Below are 17,486 nucleotides of genomic sequence, written 5' to 3'. Positions count from 1 at the left end.
TTTACACGGATTCATTAAAATGTGTCTATTGAAATGGACTCAACATTTGATCTTTTGCGAACAGGGCTAATATACAGGGTGTGGCGTGTATAATCTATAAAAATTAAACTACAGCTTCCTAACGATATTTGTAATAGAAAAGTCTTATACGAAAAAGTTTTTTTGCTTTTTTTTCGTAAATTAAAGTTCAATTATGGATCAAAATATTTTCTCTGGAACGGTCCTGTCCGTGTGCTGTACTATGAATTACGTGCTGTAGACCAGCCGCGTAAACAAATCGTCCTTGAAAGATATTTCTCAATTTTTGGGGAATTTTTCAATGCAAAAGCACAAACCAAGAAAAATAGATATTTAAAAAAAGCTGATTTTCTTATTATAATAATTAATAGTAATTGCTATGTTGACACTAAACAAACTCCATCAACATGTGGAACAAAATGAAATAAAACTTACCATTTCTAGAGCAAATGTTGAAATTGATCCCCATTAGCGCGGATACAGGCATGGCACCGACGCACCCAATTTTGGCGAACATTTTCCCAAATTCCAGGTATCCTCCTAATTGTGTCAGCAGCTTCAAGTATATGGCTTCGCAATTCTTACACCGTAGCAGTTGGAGTATCGTAAATCAATGACTTCAAGTGACTCCAAAGATAAAATTCCATTGGAGTTAGATCGGGTGACCGAGGTGGCCACGGCACAAGACCAAAGCGTCCAATCCATCGCTGAGGAAACATTTTGGCCGGGTCGGCCTTCATTTTCGTTGAATAAATGAATTTTAATCTACAAAAAAAAAAACGCGAAGATAGAACTTTTTCGTATAAGACTTTTCTATTACAAATATCATCAGGAAGATGTAATTTAATTTTTATAGATTATACACTCCACACCCTGTATTTAAAAATGAAGCGAAGCATCATTTTCTCCACAATTTTGAATAAACAACAATTCTCAAATCCAAGAACTGATTTGATAATTCTGATTTTCGGCTTTACAAACGAATGAAACTTATGCAAAAATAGCTTTTGAAATAATCCAGATTTTTTTTTACCTAAATCTAGCGTGTTCGCAGCGTGTACATAGTTTTATTCGCCTGTGCCTGACAAGCGCTTGTTTTAACATACAGATATTCTAATGTAGAGCCAGCAGATATTCACTTCGTTCACGACTTTGGAATGTTTGTGCTGGTGAAATAGGACGACACATCGTTTAAATGCTAATGACGACGGTCTGGATATGTTTGAAAATGTCCTTCCAAATTTATGCGATGACCTATCGCGACCGAAACATCCCACAAAATTGTGAATACGTGTAGGTAAATCAGGATCCATAGGACGATTAGATAGTCTTTGACATTTTATCCGTGCGGTTTTTTTTTGGTTTATTGCAGACCCTTCCGGAGTGATGCTTTCTTAAATTGTTTAGTTTGTTTTAAAATAATATTTCCACCTCCTAAGTCATCCAGTCGCGAAAAACGGCAGCCTTTGCTCAAATAAATTGCAGACTTTGTTCTCTTTGGGCAAAACAAAACTTATAAAAGCAACCCTTTGACCCCCGATTATTTTAGCGCAAGGAGTTGTCCATTAAAAAAAATCCAACAGTAGTTTGGGTCCGTCAGCGGATACAGTCAATCAGGCTTCGTGTGGAACATTATAATGCTACTTAATACGCGTGGACCGCCGCCACCCGCCGCCCCTCGGCCGCCGATGCATCGCCGTGTCAACGGCCTACCTGCAAACACCCTAAGGGTCTTTGACACCATGACCCGGTGCCGGCGATTGCACCGCCACGGTTACCCATAAACCTGGAGCGGCGATCACGGCTTGGATCGCGTGCCTACGGGCAGGAGGCGGCGGGTCGCGTGCCCCACGTCGTTAACTTCGATCTACGGGGGCGGAACCCAGTTGTGCATCGACGACGACGGTTTCTTCTACATTGTAGCACCGAATACAATCGGATGTTAACGCCAAATTAAGCTTTTTGTAAGAAAGAGTTGAAGTAACGTACGTATTTCAATCCGCTGGTGGCACACGAATAAAAATCTGCACTGGAAGTAGGTCTGCACAAACTTACGCGGGTTAAAGAAGATCAAATTTATTGTTGAGGTTCTCGGTCAAAGCGAGGAATAACACTACCAGTATCTAAGTTATGCCGGAACACCACAACAACTGATCTAGCCTGAACTGAACGTCTGGATACTGCACTTACTGTAAATACGTCGTGCTTCATGAGTTGCGTTTTGCTTCCCCATAAATCAGTGATAAGCAGAGTGGTTGATATGGATGAATAAAAAAGAGGAACAAAAACGTACTGTATTGTATTTATAACTTTGTAACTTTTTAACAGCACCAGTTTTAACTTTTCTAAATGAATCTCTGTCAACTTTTATGATCACACCGTAGCTGTGTGCAACTGTTTACATCGTTGGAATATGTAAAGTGACCATAACAGAGTCCACCTAAAGTAGGCCAGTGTCAGATATCATCGCCAGAAAGATTCACATTGTGTTATTTTAAGACATTTATAAATATATTAATACAAAGTATATTTGTAAAGTTACTAGCATTTTTGTGACGTTTCAAATTTTAATATTAGGCGGTACTGGCAATGTCGATGGATAATGGGTGTTTGTCCGTATTTTTTCAAGGGTAGCCCCCTTAAGCACAGCCTTTAGCTTTGGATTTGGGGGTTGTCTCATTTCTGTGGTGCGTTTTGTGTTTATGTTTATTCAGCATATTTACTTTAAGAATTAGTGACCCATTACAGTTTATATCATTGCAATCGACCGAAAACCTTCTATCCACTATCTACCTATAAATAATTATTAACTCTTAGTCGTCTTTTATATTTTCAAAACGAGAATATACGTTGTCGAAGACAATGGCATTCTCCATGAAACAGCTAAACGTTCGGGAGATATATTACTCCACGCCGTGCGCTTCCCTGCATTAAATTTAGCAGATACATATCGTATTTCACTTGTTTTTATTAAACCAGAGGTTTTATAGTTGGGCGCATAAAAGAAGGAGACGGTTTCCTCTATAGTAAATAAACATCGTGATGGCCTGATGGAATTTAGGTAATACCCGGGAAGAGCCGTCCCCTCGCGAAAGTCGATAAGCAGCCGCCACCAGCACATGTTTCCACTTATCTGATCCGGAACCGGGCTCTCAAGATTTCGGGAAAATGGCGAAACGTGAAAGTTTTAATCGCATTGCGACCTGCTGCCCCGTAAGGGTTCTAATTTGGAGGCGATTGTTTTCAGTTACACACTCTAGTTTTTTTTAAATTAAATCGATGCCTTCCGCTGCAAATGCAAAACAAAACACAGTTCCCAAATTTGTTTTTCAGCACATGTAAGCGTATTTTCTAGTAAGTGCGCTCGCTGTACAGTTGTTTAATATGTAGCTGTAGAACACAACTTTTTAAGTAGAATGAATGGGAAGTAATAACAGCGAATTTCAGGCGTACCAGATTACCACTTAACAAATCTTAATATGAAGGGTATAACAGTGCGTTAAAATAAATTGGTTTTGGTTTCGTTCCAATTTACAAAGTATAAAATGTTTGAACACTGGAAGCTTTAATTTATTCGGAAATAATTATCCAATTTTTAACAGTATTTGTATTTTTGTTCATGGATGAACAGCATCACAAAGCGCGTGTTTGTTTTCTATTTGTAAGCATTTCGAGTGCAGGATAATTACTTTTTATCGTGTTTAATCGGAAATCCTCTAAATAATGTTAAAATGAGGAATAGTTTCACTGGAATTTTCGAAATTGGGGTCTCTCATACGTTCACAATCGTTATTATGTTGCCGAGGTGGCAGTGTAAACGATGCCCAATATTATTTCATCAGGATTCGTTAAAAATTCACGACGAAAAGGCCGAGACAAATAAATTAAAAAAGCTCCTAATGAATTAATTAACCCAAATACTTTTACATCTCCAACATTGCATTTTAATTTGGAGCCTCGCAGTTCACAATTAAATCATTAGTTCTCGTTTATTCGTCCCGGCAACGAAATTCTGAGAGTTTTATCGTCAAAGCGTTATCCCGATAAGATTTACGCGTTTCATTTTGTGTATTTATCGTTCCAGCTCCCTAGAAATCGATCAGATGATGGGGAAATTAGTACGATTAATTTCGTGGGGTACAATATTGAGGCAGTCGAGATAGATCGCATTTTTAGTTGATTTTTCTAGCGGCTCAGCTTGATTTCCGTTGTAGTTGCCAATAATTGGAAATTGATCAAAATGTTTAATGTTTTTTTCATTATTTGTTTCATCATCATTGTCATTATCATCACTCTGCTAAGAACAGTTATTTTAAACCTGTTTTAATAGCGTCTAGATACATTTTAAAGGCTTATGCTAATGACGTGCTTAACTTCAAATTTGATCGGTTCGCAAAGTTCGACAATCGAAAAGCAATTTTGTCAAAGATCGAGCTTTAGTCGGTGCTCAGAGAGAACGGCAATAACCCTGGGAAATTAGTCTGACGAAAACTTTTCCTATCCAACAAAATCCGTGATGAAAGCGCGACGACTGATGGAAGTGTGGACTCTCATTTGGAGCGACGCATATCGATTGATTGTAGGCTATAGCCTGTTGTTTGTTTGGGTTTTATAAACAGGGATTAACGAAATAATTAACAGTTTTCCTCATAAATGGGAAACCCAGCGAGTTCCACAAACATTTATACGTACTGTTTATGCACAGAGTCGTTCAAGCGAAAAGTTTATCAATGCAACCGTTTTACGTTATTTTTTATTAAATTAAATTAATTTTAATGTCAAGGCGATCAACTTTTAAAGTGGAACTCTTATAACCGGATGAACACCTTCAGATTCAGAGTTTGAAGTGGCTAAAACCACCTCACCCTCAACGTCGACTTCATATCTCTTTGGAAAACCGCATGAGGTCGTTTCTTTTTGAGCGAAACTTGATATTGTAAATAGGCCGCCTTTTCTTCTCTAGTGCTGAAAGAAACCAGTTGATTGATTACTGTTTGCCCTTAAAAAAGCCCTGAGCTAATCCAGGGGAGCTTTTTGTGAGGCATTTAATCTTTGATCAATATCGGGCGCTGAAATAATTTAATATGTAATATCTTTAAGGAATTTTTAGACAAAGGAGAAGTTCGTGGAAAGAGGACGGTTATCCTTGTCGATGTCTTTGGAAAATGTGTCTTTAATAGCCGTGTTTCTTGTGTCTTATCTCAGAATAGGAGAAATGGAAAAATTACTATTTAATGTGAACAAAAAATATTATACTTTAAGAAAAACATAATATTTAATGTACCAGTTTCAATTATTTTAACTTTTCTTCCGAGAATTTAACTACACTTTTCAGTGTGTACCCAACAGAGTACATATATGATATATGCCTGCTTGGAGGGTACCAAATAGGGTTGTTTGTGCTGGAATTTGTGTAAATAACTCAAGGGATATGGAGTGAAATACGTATTTGCAAACGGGGGAGGGGGTGGGACAGGCACACGTGCCATCAGCAATTTTAAATTATTACCTGGAGTTATTGACGCCAGGGGAGCAAGTCTCATGGAAAAGATAAAAGTTTTATTCCTTGGAAGGTGCATAAATCACAAATCGGAGAGACGTAGAACTTGCCACGTTAAAGCATAATTTATATGGATGTGAAAACGCTAGAGATAAGCGGAAATGTGTTATCAGGGTCTGTAATATGACTAGACTTTTATTTCGAAGATTATGTCTGTCGCAAAAACTACAATGGAACAGGAAATGTAAAATATGAATATGTAAGAAACCGATTTAGTTGAAATGGGTTTGGTATGGCAATTCATTTCGCAGGAAATCAGGCACAGCGTTAAGAATTTAGTAAATAGGAAGGCTGAAAAGGGAGAATTAGATTTGAGAACGATTTTGGAAAGCCTCGTTGGAAAAATCTCATTCCGTTCAATGACGATTTGATGAATATTGCGTTATACGGGGTCTTAGAAGTTGACGTAATTCGTAAAGAATGAGACGAGAGCTCCTGTCCTAAAGCGTTTCCTAGATACAGGGTGTTGAATTTGCAACTACACATCCCAGTGAGAACAATAGTTATTTACTCCATAAAGGAGGTAAGTATTATTTACCACGTGAAGACGATTTTGCGCCCGAGCGGAGCGAGGGCTATCAATAGAGTCCATTCTGATGAGTTATACAAACTTACTTTGAACGTCAAATTCAAAAATTTTAATGATATGATTGTAGTGACAATTCCAGATTCTTGAAATGGTATGTCACGTACGTTTACTATTACTTTTCGACTGGGTTTTGTTTCTCACCTAGAAATTCTCGAAATATATCAAGATTGGATTAGAAATTAAAACTGAAATTTCACGCTTTTTTATGTGCTATCAAGCAGGTAGATGTTATAACCAACCAGTCGGCAAGAATACCCTTTCTATGATTCCTAATAAGATTGCACAGTTTTTGAAACCAGAACATCCTGAAATATATACAGGCCATTCATTCCGAAGAACATCGACAACGTTACTGGCTAATACAGGAGTTGATGTATTATCAATCAAGAGATATGATGGGTGGAAATCAGCCACAATTGCAGAAAGTTATGTTGCTGACAGTTTAAGTAACAAAAATTAAATAGCTAATAGAATTCTTTACAATGAAACTTCAACTCCAGGTTCTAGTAGTACGTCGCATGATGCTGTTTTAATGGATCAGTCAGATAATGTTGCGCGAGGGGAATAATTTTATAAATGTTACTAAATGTAATAACTGTACCAATTACTGTAAATATTCATTCATAATAATTAATAAAATGTAATGTTCATCAAATATTTATATTTATTTGTTCATAAAATCCACTTACCTCCTTTAAAAACAATGTATTTGGTTCGGTTTCTGTAGCATTTTCTTTAAGTTCTGAATCGAGCTGAACTTTGCTGCGACTATTATCCGATCCTATCCGTATGAAAACACTAGTAGCTTCCTGTTCCCATTACTACCCTCTGTGTGTGGTCCTGGGAAGATTAGAATAGTTTATTAGAGAAGATCAAGTGTTAACTACCTCATCTTACAAACTCAGCGCGTCCCGTAATTACTGCTTTGGGGAGATATGTTTTACAGCCATTAGCGCCATTAGTTCCCTCCTGTTCACCCTGTTAGCCGTTTTTGCGGATAGAAAATATAAAGATAAATATTTATCCCGCTCGTATTTTTGCCTACCCGGATCCCCGCTTTTTTGCCGTCCGGAGAAAAATAACTTATAACCCTTTATCTGCTTCTTTGTGTACGACACCGGGACATAATACATAATAGCGACGCGTGATCGGCGGTCGCCTTTTTGCTATCGCAACCGTCGACCTTTAGCATCTAGATACAGATCACGATCCCGTTTTTATGTCCCGTGGATCCTTCTGGTCTTTTTCGGATTTTCTCGGAGCGAAGACCTTGAGAAAGTTGGTTCCTTAAAACGGAGATGGGAGGTGGAGTAAAGTGCAGCACTCTGCGGTGCAGTTTAATGCTCTTTTTGTCGGCCACCGCTCGATTAAATTATCAAACTTAACGCTTCCGAGCTAGAGCGAGTAAAGTGTACCCGGAAAGAAGTTGTATAGTCGCGATTTTAGGGTCTAACTTTGCATATCGTCAAGAGCGATGTTTATTCAGGACGTAGGGGCAGGGGCGGCTTCAGAGGTTTTACAATTTGACGCAAAGTACCACGGAGTTGTTTCTATAAGCGAAACTCCGTATAAAATAAACCTAAAATATTTTTTTTAGTCTTGGTATAGAATTTTGAGCAACCCATACATACGTATGGATGAGTATAAAAAAATTATTAGCAATATTCAAAATAAACACTGTAACACTGTAAAAATATTGTATATAAGTTAATATTTCGAAATTAAAAACAGAAAAAATGGGAAGTTTTTCAGTTAATACTGCATATGTGGTACAAAAGTTAAATCCAGTATTCAAATTTCAAACATCTTTCCGCATATCTGGCCAATAATATTCAATGTATGAAATTTCATACCGTATTTCCACGCATTACAGACGTTTTAGGAGAATCCATTAGGGCAAATGCCCAAACACTAAATGGCTGCTCCGTCTTGCGGAAAATCATAACCGTTTGATTGACAATTAGGATAATTGATAACTTAGGCTCCTGCACAGTTCAATAAGCGTAAGCCATTCCGTTTTAATACGCATTAATCAAATTCTATTATACTTAATGCGTGTGATGGGGTAGCAACTGCTCTCCTCATATTATTTGCCCGAAATAGTCGATAAAATTAAATTTTTAATTACTTCGTAATGTTGTTATTATACAGGATGTTTATGAACTTAGAAAAATATTTCTTATTATCTTTTTATATTAAATTATAATATAATCATTATAAATGTGATAATATCAGTAGATAAGTAGATTTAAGTAAAATTCTAAACAAAATATAATATGACTTTACTCTTTTTTTTCTTATTCGATCCCTTCATCACCTGAATTAGTGCTAGACATCTTAAGTTAATCCAAAACAACGTTAAACAGCAGCAAAATTGGAGGGAATACATTTGAAAGACTTGATAAAAACGAAATTGATTTCAAACATATACATTTTTTCTAAATCCCATGTACATTGTTATCAACAATAAATTATCCACAACAGATGATTTTTTGTAATGTTTTTAAAAAACTAGATTAATTAAAAAAGACTAGGAAGCTGTGATATATTTATTGGAATAAAAAATACAGTTGATAAATCCTTTTAATATATTTAATGGTTTATAAAAACATCGTAATCCATACCCAGCAATATTTAGGGCTACATATAGTTTTCTTTACTTGATTAATATAATTAGTAATACTTGAGATAAAAGCATTTGTACGGAATAACAAAGGAACATAAATATTTCTCAGCAAACTTTATATCTAAAAAATTAGTTATAGTTGCAAAACTTTTGTAACATTACTAAAATAGAGATTAAAAACACGAACAGTGAGTAATAATGTAATTTCTATCACAGAACCTTCAAAATTGCATCCAACATTTTCTTTGACTTGGACGAAAGATGGGCGCGAGTGTCATTTCATTTCTTTAGAACTAAATTAACATAATTCTCGTTATTTTACCAGTTCACATGATTTACGGATTTTAAATAAAGGATATAAATCTTAGCGAGGATAATACGATATATTTGCTATATATAATAATTATATTGTACACAGTTTACACACAATACATTTTTGAACGCGTACGCATCTTTACCCGAATTTGACGCGCAATATCTCCGATGTCCGAGGTCTGTAGGTTCGCGGTGTGTACAACTGCTAGTCAATTATTAGCGCTGTTGCCACATCTACATAGTCTTTATGCGTTAAATATAATTCAAAACTACTTAAATATGATATTTGTATGTTGTTAATTAGTCAATACGTATGTTATGTGCATATGAGTAGATTTCTTTGCTATATAGATAATGTTTATCGCAAATAATTTCAATAGAATTTAATTTTTTCAAATTTACAGCGGGTTTTAGTCCCATAAGAAAAGCATAGGACCCCCCCTGCGCTCCTAACTTCCCTCGGACCCCGATGTACCTCCTTAAACAATGTGAAATCTTGTTTTGTAGTAAAGCGTCATTATGGAGAGAGTTACCGTTCAATCGGCTTCGACCAATAGTTGGATAGTTTCACATCCACACGTTTTTGATCACTGTTTACAGGAATATGATATTTGTTTTTTAAAGGTCAAACTGAATTCAAATCCAGACATCACTTGAAGAAATCAGTAATGGTTACTTACGTAATAAAACAAAGAAAACAGACGGTATACCGTACCCATATATTTTATTTATACAGCTACTGAATCGACTTTATTTCCAGCAGCGAAATCCTCACCAAATCCATTTGAGAAATAAGCTGCATCTCAGCCACCGAAAACTGGTAACCCCATATAAATCCGTCCCACCTGATATCTACAAATCACTCGCCTCAGAGATTTAAAGGTGACACTGTCGAATATCTATCGATCCGTTCGCTTACCGGGGGCATGATTAGGCCAGGAGGAAAGAAAACAGGCTCCAGATTTTCGTGTTCTTACGTAATGGTGAGCGGGAGAGGGTTGTCGGTTATTGCCAGTTAAATGAGCGTTAGAGGGATTGGGAAAGGGGTTGCGATAAGGAGGGCCTTTGCTTAATGGCTCCGAGATTTCGAGAGGGAAGTACGTCGTTCTGTATGTGGGATCTTCGTGTTGTCTTTGGAAAGGTGTTCGTAGAGTATACGGTGGTCCAAACTCAACAGTTTTAGGAGTACCAACTCTATTAGTACTAGGTTCAATCGGTGTTACTTATGAATCTACAACCGAAATGGATAAGTTTAAGAAATACGTTTTAGATCTGTTTGACTGGTGTCAAAAATATAGTTTAAACGACTGGAATGGTATATTTTCTTGCCAAAATTATTGAACTCATGAAACAGTTAGTAACAAAGTGCATTGTGAACCTATGCCACTAGATTGTGTCGTTACTCAAGGGTCGGTACTAGGGTCAGTATTTTTAGTTGTATGTAAATGATTTTGTAGTCAATTTTCCATACGCATATTTTCTGTAAATTAAATACTGGCAATATTGATTATCACGTGTCGACTAACATCAAAATTTTCTTAGTTCTGTTGTTGCGTTAGAAATTATTGGTCTGTTGTTAGAATGTTAATTAATTTTTTCTTCTCACAGACTTCTGTCACATCATAATTAGAGACAAAGAAATAAATGTTGAAAACTAAACTCAAACTTCGCAAAAATACGGTTTGTTTGGACGCTCTCCAGTTATGTTATTGATCTGAAAATTTTGCGTGTAGCGGGGTTAAAGCCAGACTTAGCCTAGCCCCCAGCTTTATCCTCAACACATATACAGCAATCAACGTCGCCCTTGAACAGAAAGAAATCCCGTTAATCGGATACATAAAACGAATTGAAAAAGAGTTTACACCCCGAAATCCGTTTTATGGATTGCCCCGACACGACGATCGGTCGACCCGTGAACGAAAATTTAATTGTTGAAAATGTCGCCCATCTGAACTCGTTTTTGTTCTACAATAATTCTTTCTCTTTTTCAGTTCTCCGAATGGACGGATCATGACAAAGATGCGCCGGACGTTGGTAAGTTATAACTTTGGATTTACTCTGTTCGTATAAATTTTTACCCAACTTTTGAATCTGAAAAATTCAGTTTGGTGTACGTCAAAACTATAGAGACGTCGGATGTCGAAATATAAAAAGCCATCCTCGTTTTTTGCTTTAATTCAAACTTTCTGAATATTGAAAGGATTAAGTAACATCCAATTCCGCATAATGTTATTGAAACTTCCGAGCGCAATATTTTTGTTTTAAACAAAAAAATGTGATAAAAGGAAATTGGTTTCAGGATTGTTGAAAAAATATTCATACCGCTGAATAGTTTCGTTGTATAAAAGTCCTGTTAACGAAATTTATGTCTTTTCTTATGTGCCTGACTTGGTAAGGGAGCCATAAACCTTTACTGCTATTCATCTTATGTATTATGTATTTTAATACAATGCAACATCATGGCATACTTTGCGAAACAACATACCACAAGCAAACACAATTTTTAAAGTGAGAAAATGAAAAAGCATGTTTGTAAAGTAAGTATCTGTCTCGATAAAACATAATTATACAAATATACCTATCTTGGGTCGTATCAGACACAAAATACGTTTGAAAGTAATTTTCTGTGTGTTGAGATAGAAAGACGAATGGCTTTCATTTAAAGTTTTTTCAAATTCAGATCTGTTATCCTATAAACTTTCGCCCCTTTCTACAAATACTTTGCCAATAAAACTTCTTTTACGTCTGGCAAGTGGTTATCATCAATTTCCCATAAGAAAATCGTTTTCCAGCTTTTTGTTGGAGAAGAAACCTCCTGAATTTCATTAAAGGGCCTTTCTTAGTATTTTGCCGACATCTGCTAAGTATAATATTGCCACTCACGCAGTGAAATGTTTTAACTTTTTCTGAAAAAGCCATTGTAATAGATATTAGAATTAAAGTACATCCCTGAAGAGAGAAACTGGTTTATCGTTTCCATTAAAACAAAAATTTTCCACGTTATTCGATCACCTCTATAAATAGCATGGGGAAAAGATGAATTTATTGACGACGCGTCGTGCTCTTCTCTAGTTTATTAGATTATTAACTAAATTGTGTCTGTATATTAACCCCCTTACAGAAACTAATTAAATTACATCGATTGGCTGCCAACCAGGAATTAAACGACACTTATGTGGCAAACGGTGCCTATTATTGAACTGAATCATAAATATTTTCTGCGGAAAATAATAATAGAAAGGAATGGGAGCACGATTATCGATAGTATTTATTTACAATTAATGAAATGGGTGGGTTTAAATTTATTTTGTCCAACAGTTGCAGTTCTGTAAGCGTTTCAGGTTGGCTTTTAGTGACTAAAATTAAATTTCAATCACTAGTGAAATAAAATAATTATAATTTTAATAAAGAGAACAGCATTCGACAATTAAATATTTATTAGGGTTTATATTAAAATGGAAAGTTGCATTTTGAAGCTGAATTCCACAATTTTAATAAGCGAGATTACAATTTAAAATAAACAATAAAAAAACTTATATAATATGGATCCCAATTTCAATTCCAGATATTTCGAAATTTCACCACCAAGAACGGCGGTGACAACATTTTCAAAAGCAAGGCTATGCTTCGCATTAAATATTTACCTTTGGAAAGTGGAGCGATATTTGAAATTCTTGTGACTTTGAACACAATATCTTTGGATTATTTCGCACTGTTGCCAAGTTGTGATAAAATTCCCCAACTCAGCGTACATAATTTTTTCGATTCTTCTGATAAAATTCGTTGAAATAAAAAAGTTACAGAAGAAATTCACCTGGTATCATTTTGTTAACATCCACGTCGGTCGCAATTATATTTATATAGAGACAGACAATAAGAGCCATGCCTGGAGTGGCTCTAGAGCAAATAAAACGGAAACGGAATAAGATGGAGAAGCAATACAACTAGAAAATAAACTTGATGCGGCCGTAAAAATTCCAGAGCTCCTTAAATCAACATTACGAATTTAAGGCAACGACAAAGGGGAACCTTTTACCGTCATAAAGAACTTTTAGAAGAATATTTTAATGCTCCAATAAAAGTGATCGACTCGGACCGATATTAATGCTTTAAATATATATATTCAGGCCGAAATATTTTCGACCGTATATTATTTTAGGTGTACCACATAAACAAGACATGTTCCGTGCGATTTCGACGTTTCAGTAACGCCGCGAACGGCACCGCGCCAGCCGTGTTGATCTACGTGGAATATTTATATTTCCCGTGAAAATATGTACGCGCCAGCGGAAGTTTGGGATGTTTAGTAGGCGGAGGAAAAGTAAGTCTGATCCTGGGGAACTTGGGAAGTTCGGGGGAATATCAATCTCGCCCGTCTGTCGGGGAAGATGCATGTTTGCGGCAGATGCACTCGCAACGACTTATTTTGACTGATGTGCAGCGGAAGAGTAATGCTTTTACTTTGAGAGTTTAGTGATGCAATTTTATTTAGTTGAGGAACTCGCATTAAATTCTTATTTTGCGCAAGACAGTGTACATAGAAAACTAATAGGTCAATTTATTGAGTAGGCGCCGACTATGTGGGACTGAGGGGCTGGAACCTTCCCTAAATCTTGTTGCACCACTCCAAAACTACTTGTTGGATGCATTTATATAGAGATTTAAATAGTGCGAAAAGACCAAAAATATCAGTAATAAAGAAAATCACAAAACAAAAATAAATTTTATCCAACTTGTATACAGGGTGATTCAGTCATAATGTCATTAATTTTAAGAGCAGATAGAGAAAAATGAGTGTAATACGACAGCGTGATAAAAAAATTAAATGCATATTAAAGCTGAAAAAAATATTTTCAAATCATTATTTAACCCCCTTTTCAGGCTGTTACTGACCGGCTGACGTCAGCCGATTACGATATGAACAAGGCGCCCTAGATGCAATGTTGCCATATTTATATATTTTCGCTCATATAAAGACAATAAATAAACGGTTTGCTCACGTCAGCCAATAATAATTTAAAATGCTATAAATTATTTTTTATGATTATGCAATCAACATATTAAATTCTTATTGTTGCCCAGCAAGAACCCCGAGGAGTGATAATTTTTTAATTTGTTGTAAGCCTTCTACTAAAAATTGAAAGTAACGCGGCCCATTCAGATGTTCAGGTAGAAAATGCGGCACAATTAAACGATCGCCATATACTCCTGCCCATAAATTGACACTTAATCTTCTCTGAAAGCTAAACCGACGAGTAGTGTGCGGGTTTTCATCTGACCAAATGTGACTATTATGGCTGCAAAGAAATTTGCTCTGTTTCACTTTAAATAAAAGTTAATATTGAAGTTGCAAAATTCCAAGAGTTCAGATAATTTAAATTCCCTTTCATAATAATTTCAATTTCATTACAGAAATAATGACATAAAAAACCAACACTCCTTAGATAAGTTATAAAGAGAGGGTGAAATGTATGTAGTATTTAAATATTGACTGTAAGTAATAAAAGATAAATACAATCGGACGGAAACAAATAAACAACGGTACGTGTTTCCGACCTAGGCTAACCTGTGTCGAGGTTAGACTTTAGAAACTTCACTAGTCTTCCGAATTTAGAAATTTAAATGTTCTTGTAAACTGACTTCAACATGGAATATTCAGTCTACAATGTGGATGAAGCTAATTTCTCACTTAAACTGAAAAAATAAGCCAGCAAGACATCTTCATTGATTTTCCAGTCTTGAAATTCCTTCAGTTCTTTGTTGTATATAGATTTCTCCGAAATGATATAGCTTTTTCTAAAACTTCAGATGGAATTTCCACATTTTCCATTTTCTCAGTCTTGGTTTTAGGATCTTAACGTTATTTCAACTCAAAAAATATTGTTTGTTTACTAACAAGTAACACACTGGTACTATAAATAACTATTATAATAAATACAAATTATATAAAATAAGTATCATATACAGGGTGATTCAGTCATAATCAATGTTTCCTCTAATTTTTTCGCTGACTGCGCGGTATAAAAGTATATGGGAGCAAAAAATTTTTTTGGTCCTCTAAATTATCCTTTTTTTAGTAAATTTTATATTTTTATCAATTAATTATTTAGTTTGTAGTACGTATACTTTATTGTGTCACTTATTTCAAATAGTAGTATGGTATCTACCTATTCAAAATGACAGTACGTAAAAGATACGAGAGTTAATAAAGCAATTTTCGAAAAATGTAAAATTAATTTCGCAACAAACTCAACTTTAACGACCAACTTAAAATATTTAATTCTTTCCCTGGTGCGACGATGGTTATTAATTCTAAGAACATCCATTACTCCCGAACAAACGACGATTGATGTGCGATAAAAACCAAATTGGTAACTGAATAATTTCCCACTTCCCAAGTGAAATTAATGTTTCTAGCGAATGCAGTGGATTGCCTAAATTAAAAGTAACGACTGCTACACTCGTCGCTCTATAAAAACAACGCCCAATGAATTTCAAAGTAGTCTTACGGCAAAACTGATTTATTTTCAGGCGTAACATAACTCTCAATCCGCACCAACAGATCGGTGCCAAGTTACACACTTGGAAATTTGAATTTATCTTCTATTGACCCGTGTCGGAGACCTGGAGCAAATTGACACCGATATCGCTCCTTCCCTATACCCTGATTCATAAACCAACTTTATCATCGCGGCTCTAACGGAGATACGAGGCAGAGAGTGCTAGATGATGAGATTTTTTTACAAGCTTTACGTTCGAGATGTGGTTTTATTAATATTACTCTAAATGGAAGCAATGTTATAGGTACGTAATCTTTTTGTTTTATTACAGAGAGTCCGGCCGAAGATGAAGAGGGGAAGGGTGCGGGGGTGGTGTCCTTGAACAAGATCGGTGGCGAGACCTGTATAGACATGACGCGCACGGAGACGGCGACCACCTGCCTCCTGGAGAAGCCGCCGATCGACAAGAAAGTCAAGGTAAGTAAAAACTCATCAAAGAGAATGAAGCCACAGTCCTCCGAAATATAATAAATATAAAAGCGAACATTTCCCAGAGCTGCCTTCTATATTTTACAACAGCTCTTATATCACTTTTTGTCGTATTTTAAGTTTTGTCAGAAATATATATTTGGCGCACAGCAAATAGTGTAGAAAAACATATTTTGGCTAGTGATAATAGAAAAATTTGTAATACATTGCGAGCCAATCTGATTAACGTTAGTTTCTTCAAAAAATCTGCATATTCGTCAGCCTCAGCCGACAGTGTAGCACGTTGCTTAGTCCAAGGAAATGTCTCTCGTCCTCGTTCCCAGTCTTGGGCTATAAAATCACGCTGGAAAATATAAACTCAATTCCATCGGATTAAATGGTGACCCAATAACTAAAATGAAATGAGATGATGAAGCCCTAGTCGTGCTCGTTGGGCTTTTATCCCAGCCCGTTTCTTATTTAACGAAGCGAACTTATGTTCGTATTTTTCTATTAAATTAGGCGAAGAAGACGACTCGCAGCTATTTGTATTCAATTTTGTTGTAAACGACACAATATTGGAACATTAAAGTTACCTGTTTTGCGTATGATTTTGATGCTGAAACTTTGTAGTAAGGTCGGAATAGCTAATCCCTATTAACCACACATGTTAAGTACGGTACGTTGCAAGTCCTGATATAATTCGTAATTTAGTTCCACTATAAAGCTGTGTCGCTTTCTGTTTGCCGTAAAATAAATTTTACTGGTATCATTAACCGTAATAACGCACCAATTGATGAAAATTGCAATGTTAAAATTGAAAGTGTTGAACATTTACGTTCTTAGCATACATCAAAGTTCAGTTTGGCTACACGAAGTAAACAGAATAGAATTTAGAGACGGTCAAAATCATTTTTCCTTTAGTATTTCAAAAAGAAGTGCAAAAGAGTCCTAAATATACCAAAAAGTCTAACACAAGCAAATAGTTAATCGAGTTCTGCACTGAAAATATATATATAGTGTAGATTATTCTTTGACTGTCGAAGAATTAGCGAACATTTTGGAATATTATGCTTTCAATATGAAGAGGAGAAATACTACCGGGACACCCTGTATACACGAAATATTATGTATTAGGACCATTATCTAAAAAAGTATATACGCTACCCTCAAAGAAACTAAGTAAAGGGCCACAAAGTATAAGAATCCGCCATTATTGAATCGCGGAAAAAGCTATCCCTTCTCTGGCTTTTCTTTGAAATAATCCAGTTGAGAAAATTGGGATAGATGGTCAGCCTGTAACAGGCTCCGTCTGAAATAAAGTGTCTCACGTACCATCCGGACGTGACATCATCAAAAGCAAAGTGACCAATTATGTGTGTTTCCGCGGAATCCCTTTCCCACATCACT

At 35.9% G+C, this 17,486-nt stretch overlaps 1 protein-coding gene across 1 annotated transcript in view; it reads left to right on the top strand.

The window, feature by feature from the left end:
* Window positions 1-16,014: 16,014 nt before the first annotated feature.
* The window catches only part of LOC108910300 (transient receptor potential-gamma protein), a 31,369-nt gene continuing 29,897 nt past the window's right edge, over window positions 16,015-17,486 (top strand). The window contains exon 1 of the mRNA XM_023455953.1: window positions 16,015-16,085. Within this exon, the coding sequence (XP_023311721.1) occupies window positions 16,020-16,085 (66 nt within the window). The 5' untranslated portion in view covers window positions 16,015-16,019. The remainder of the gene's footprint in view (window positions 16,086-17,486) is intronic.

Source organism: Anoplophora glabripennis, unplaced genomic scaffold, assembly GCF_000390285.2.
Source record: "Anoplophora glabripennis isolate ALB-LARVAE unplaced genomic scaffold, Agla_2.0 scaffold86, whole genome shotgun sequence".
In the NCBI taxonomy this organism is placed as follows: Eukaryota; Metazoa; Arthropoda; class Insecta; order Coleoptera; family Cerambycidae; genus Anoplophora; species Anoplophora glabripennis.
Note: the sequence above shows the minus strand (reverse complement) of the source record. Positions and strands in the feature narration are given on the sequence as shown.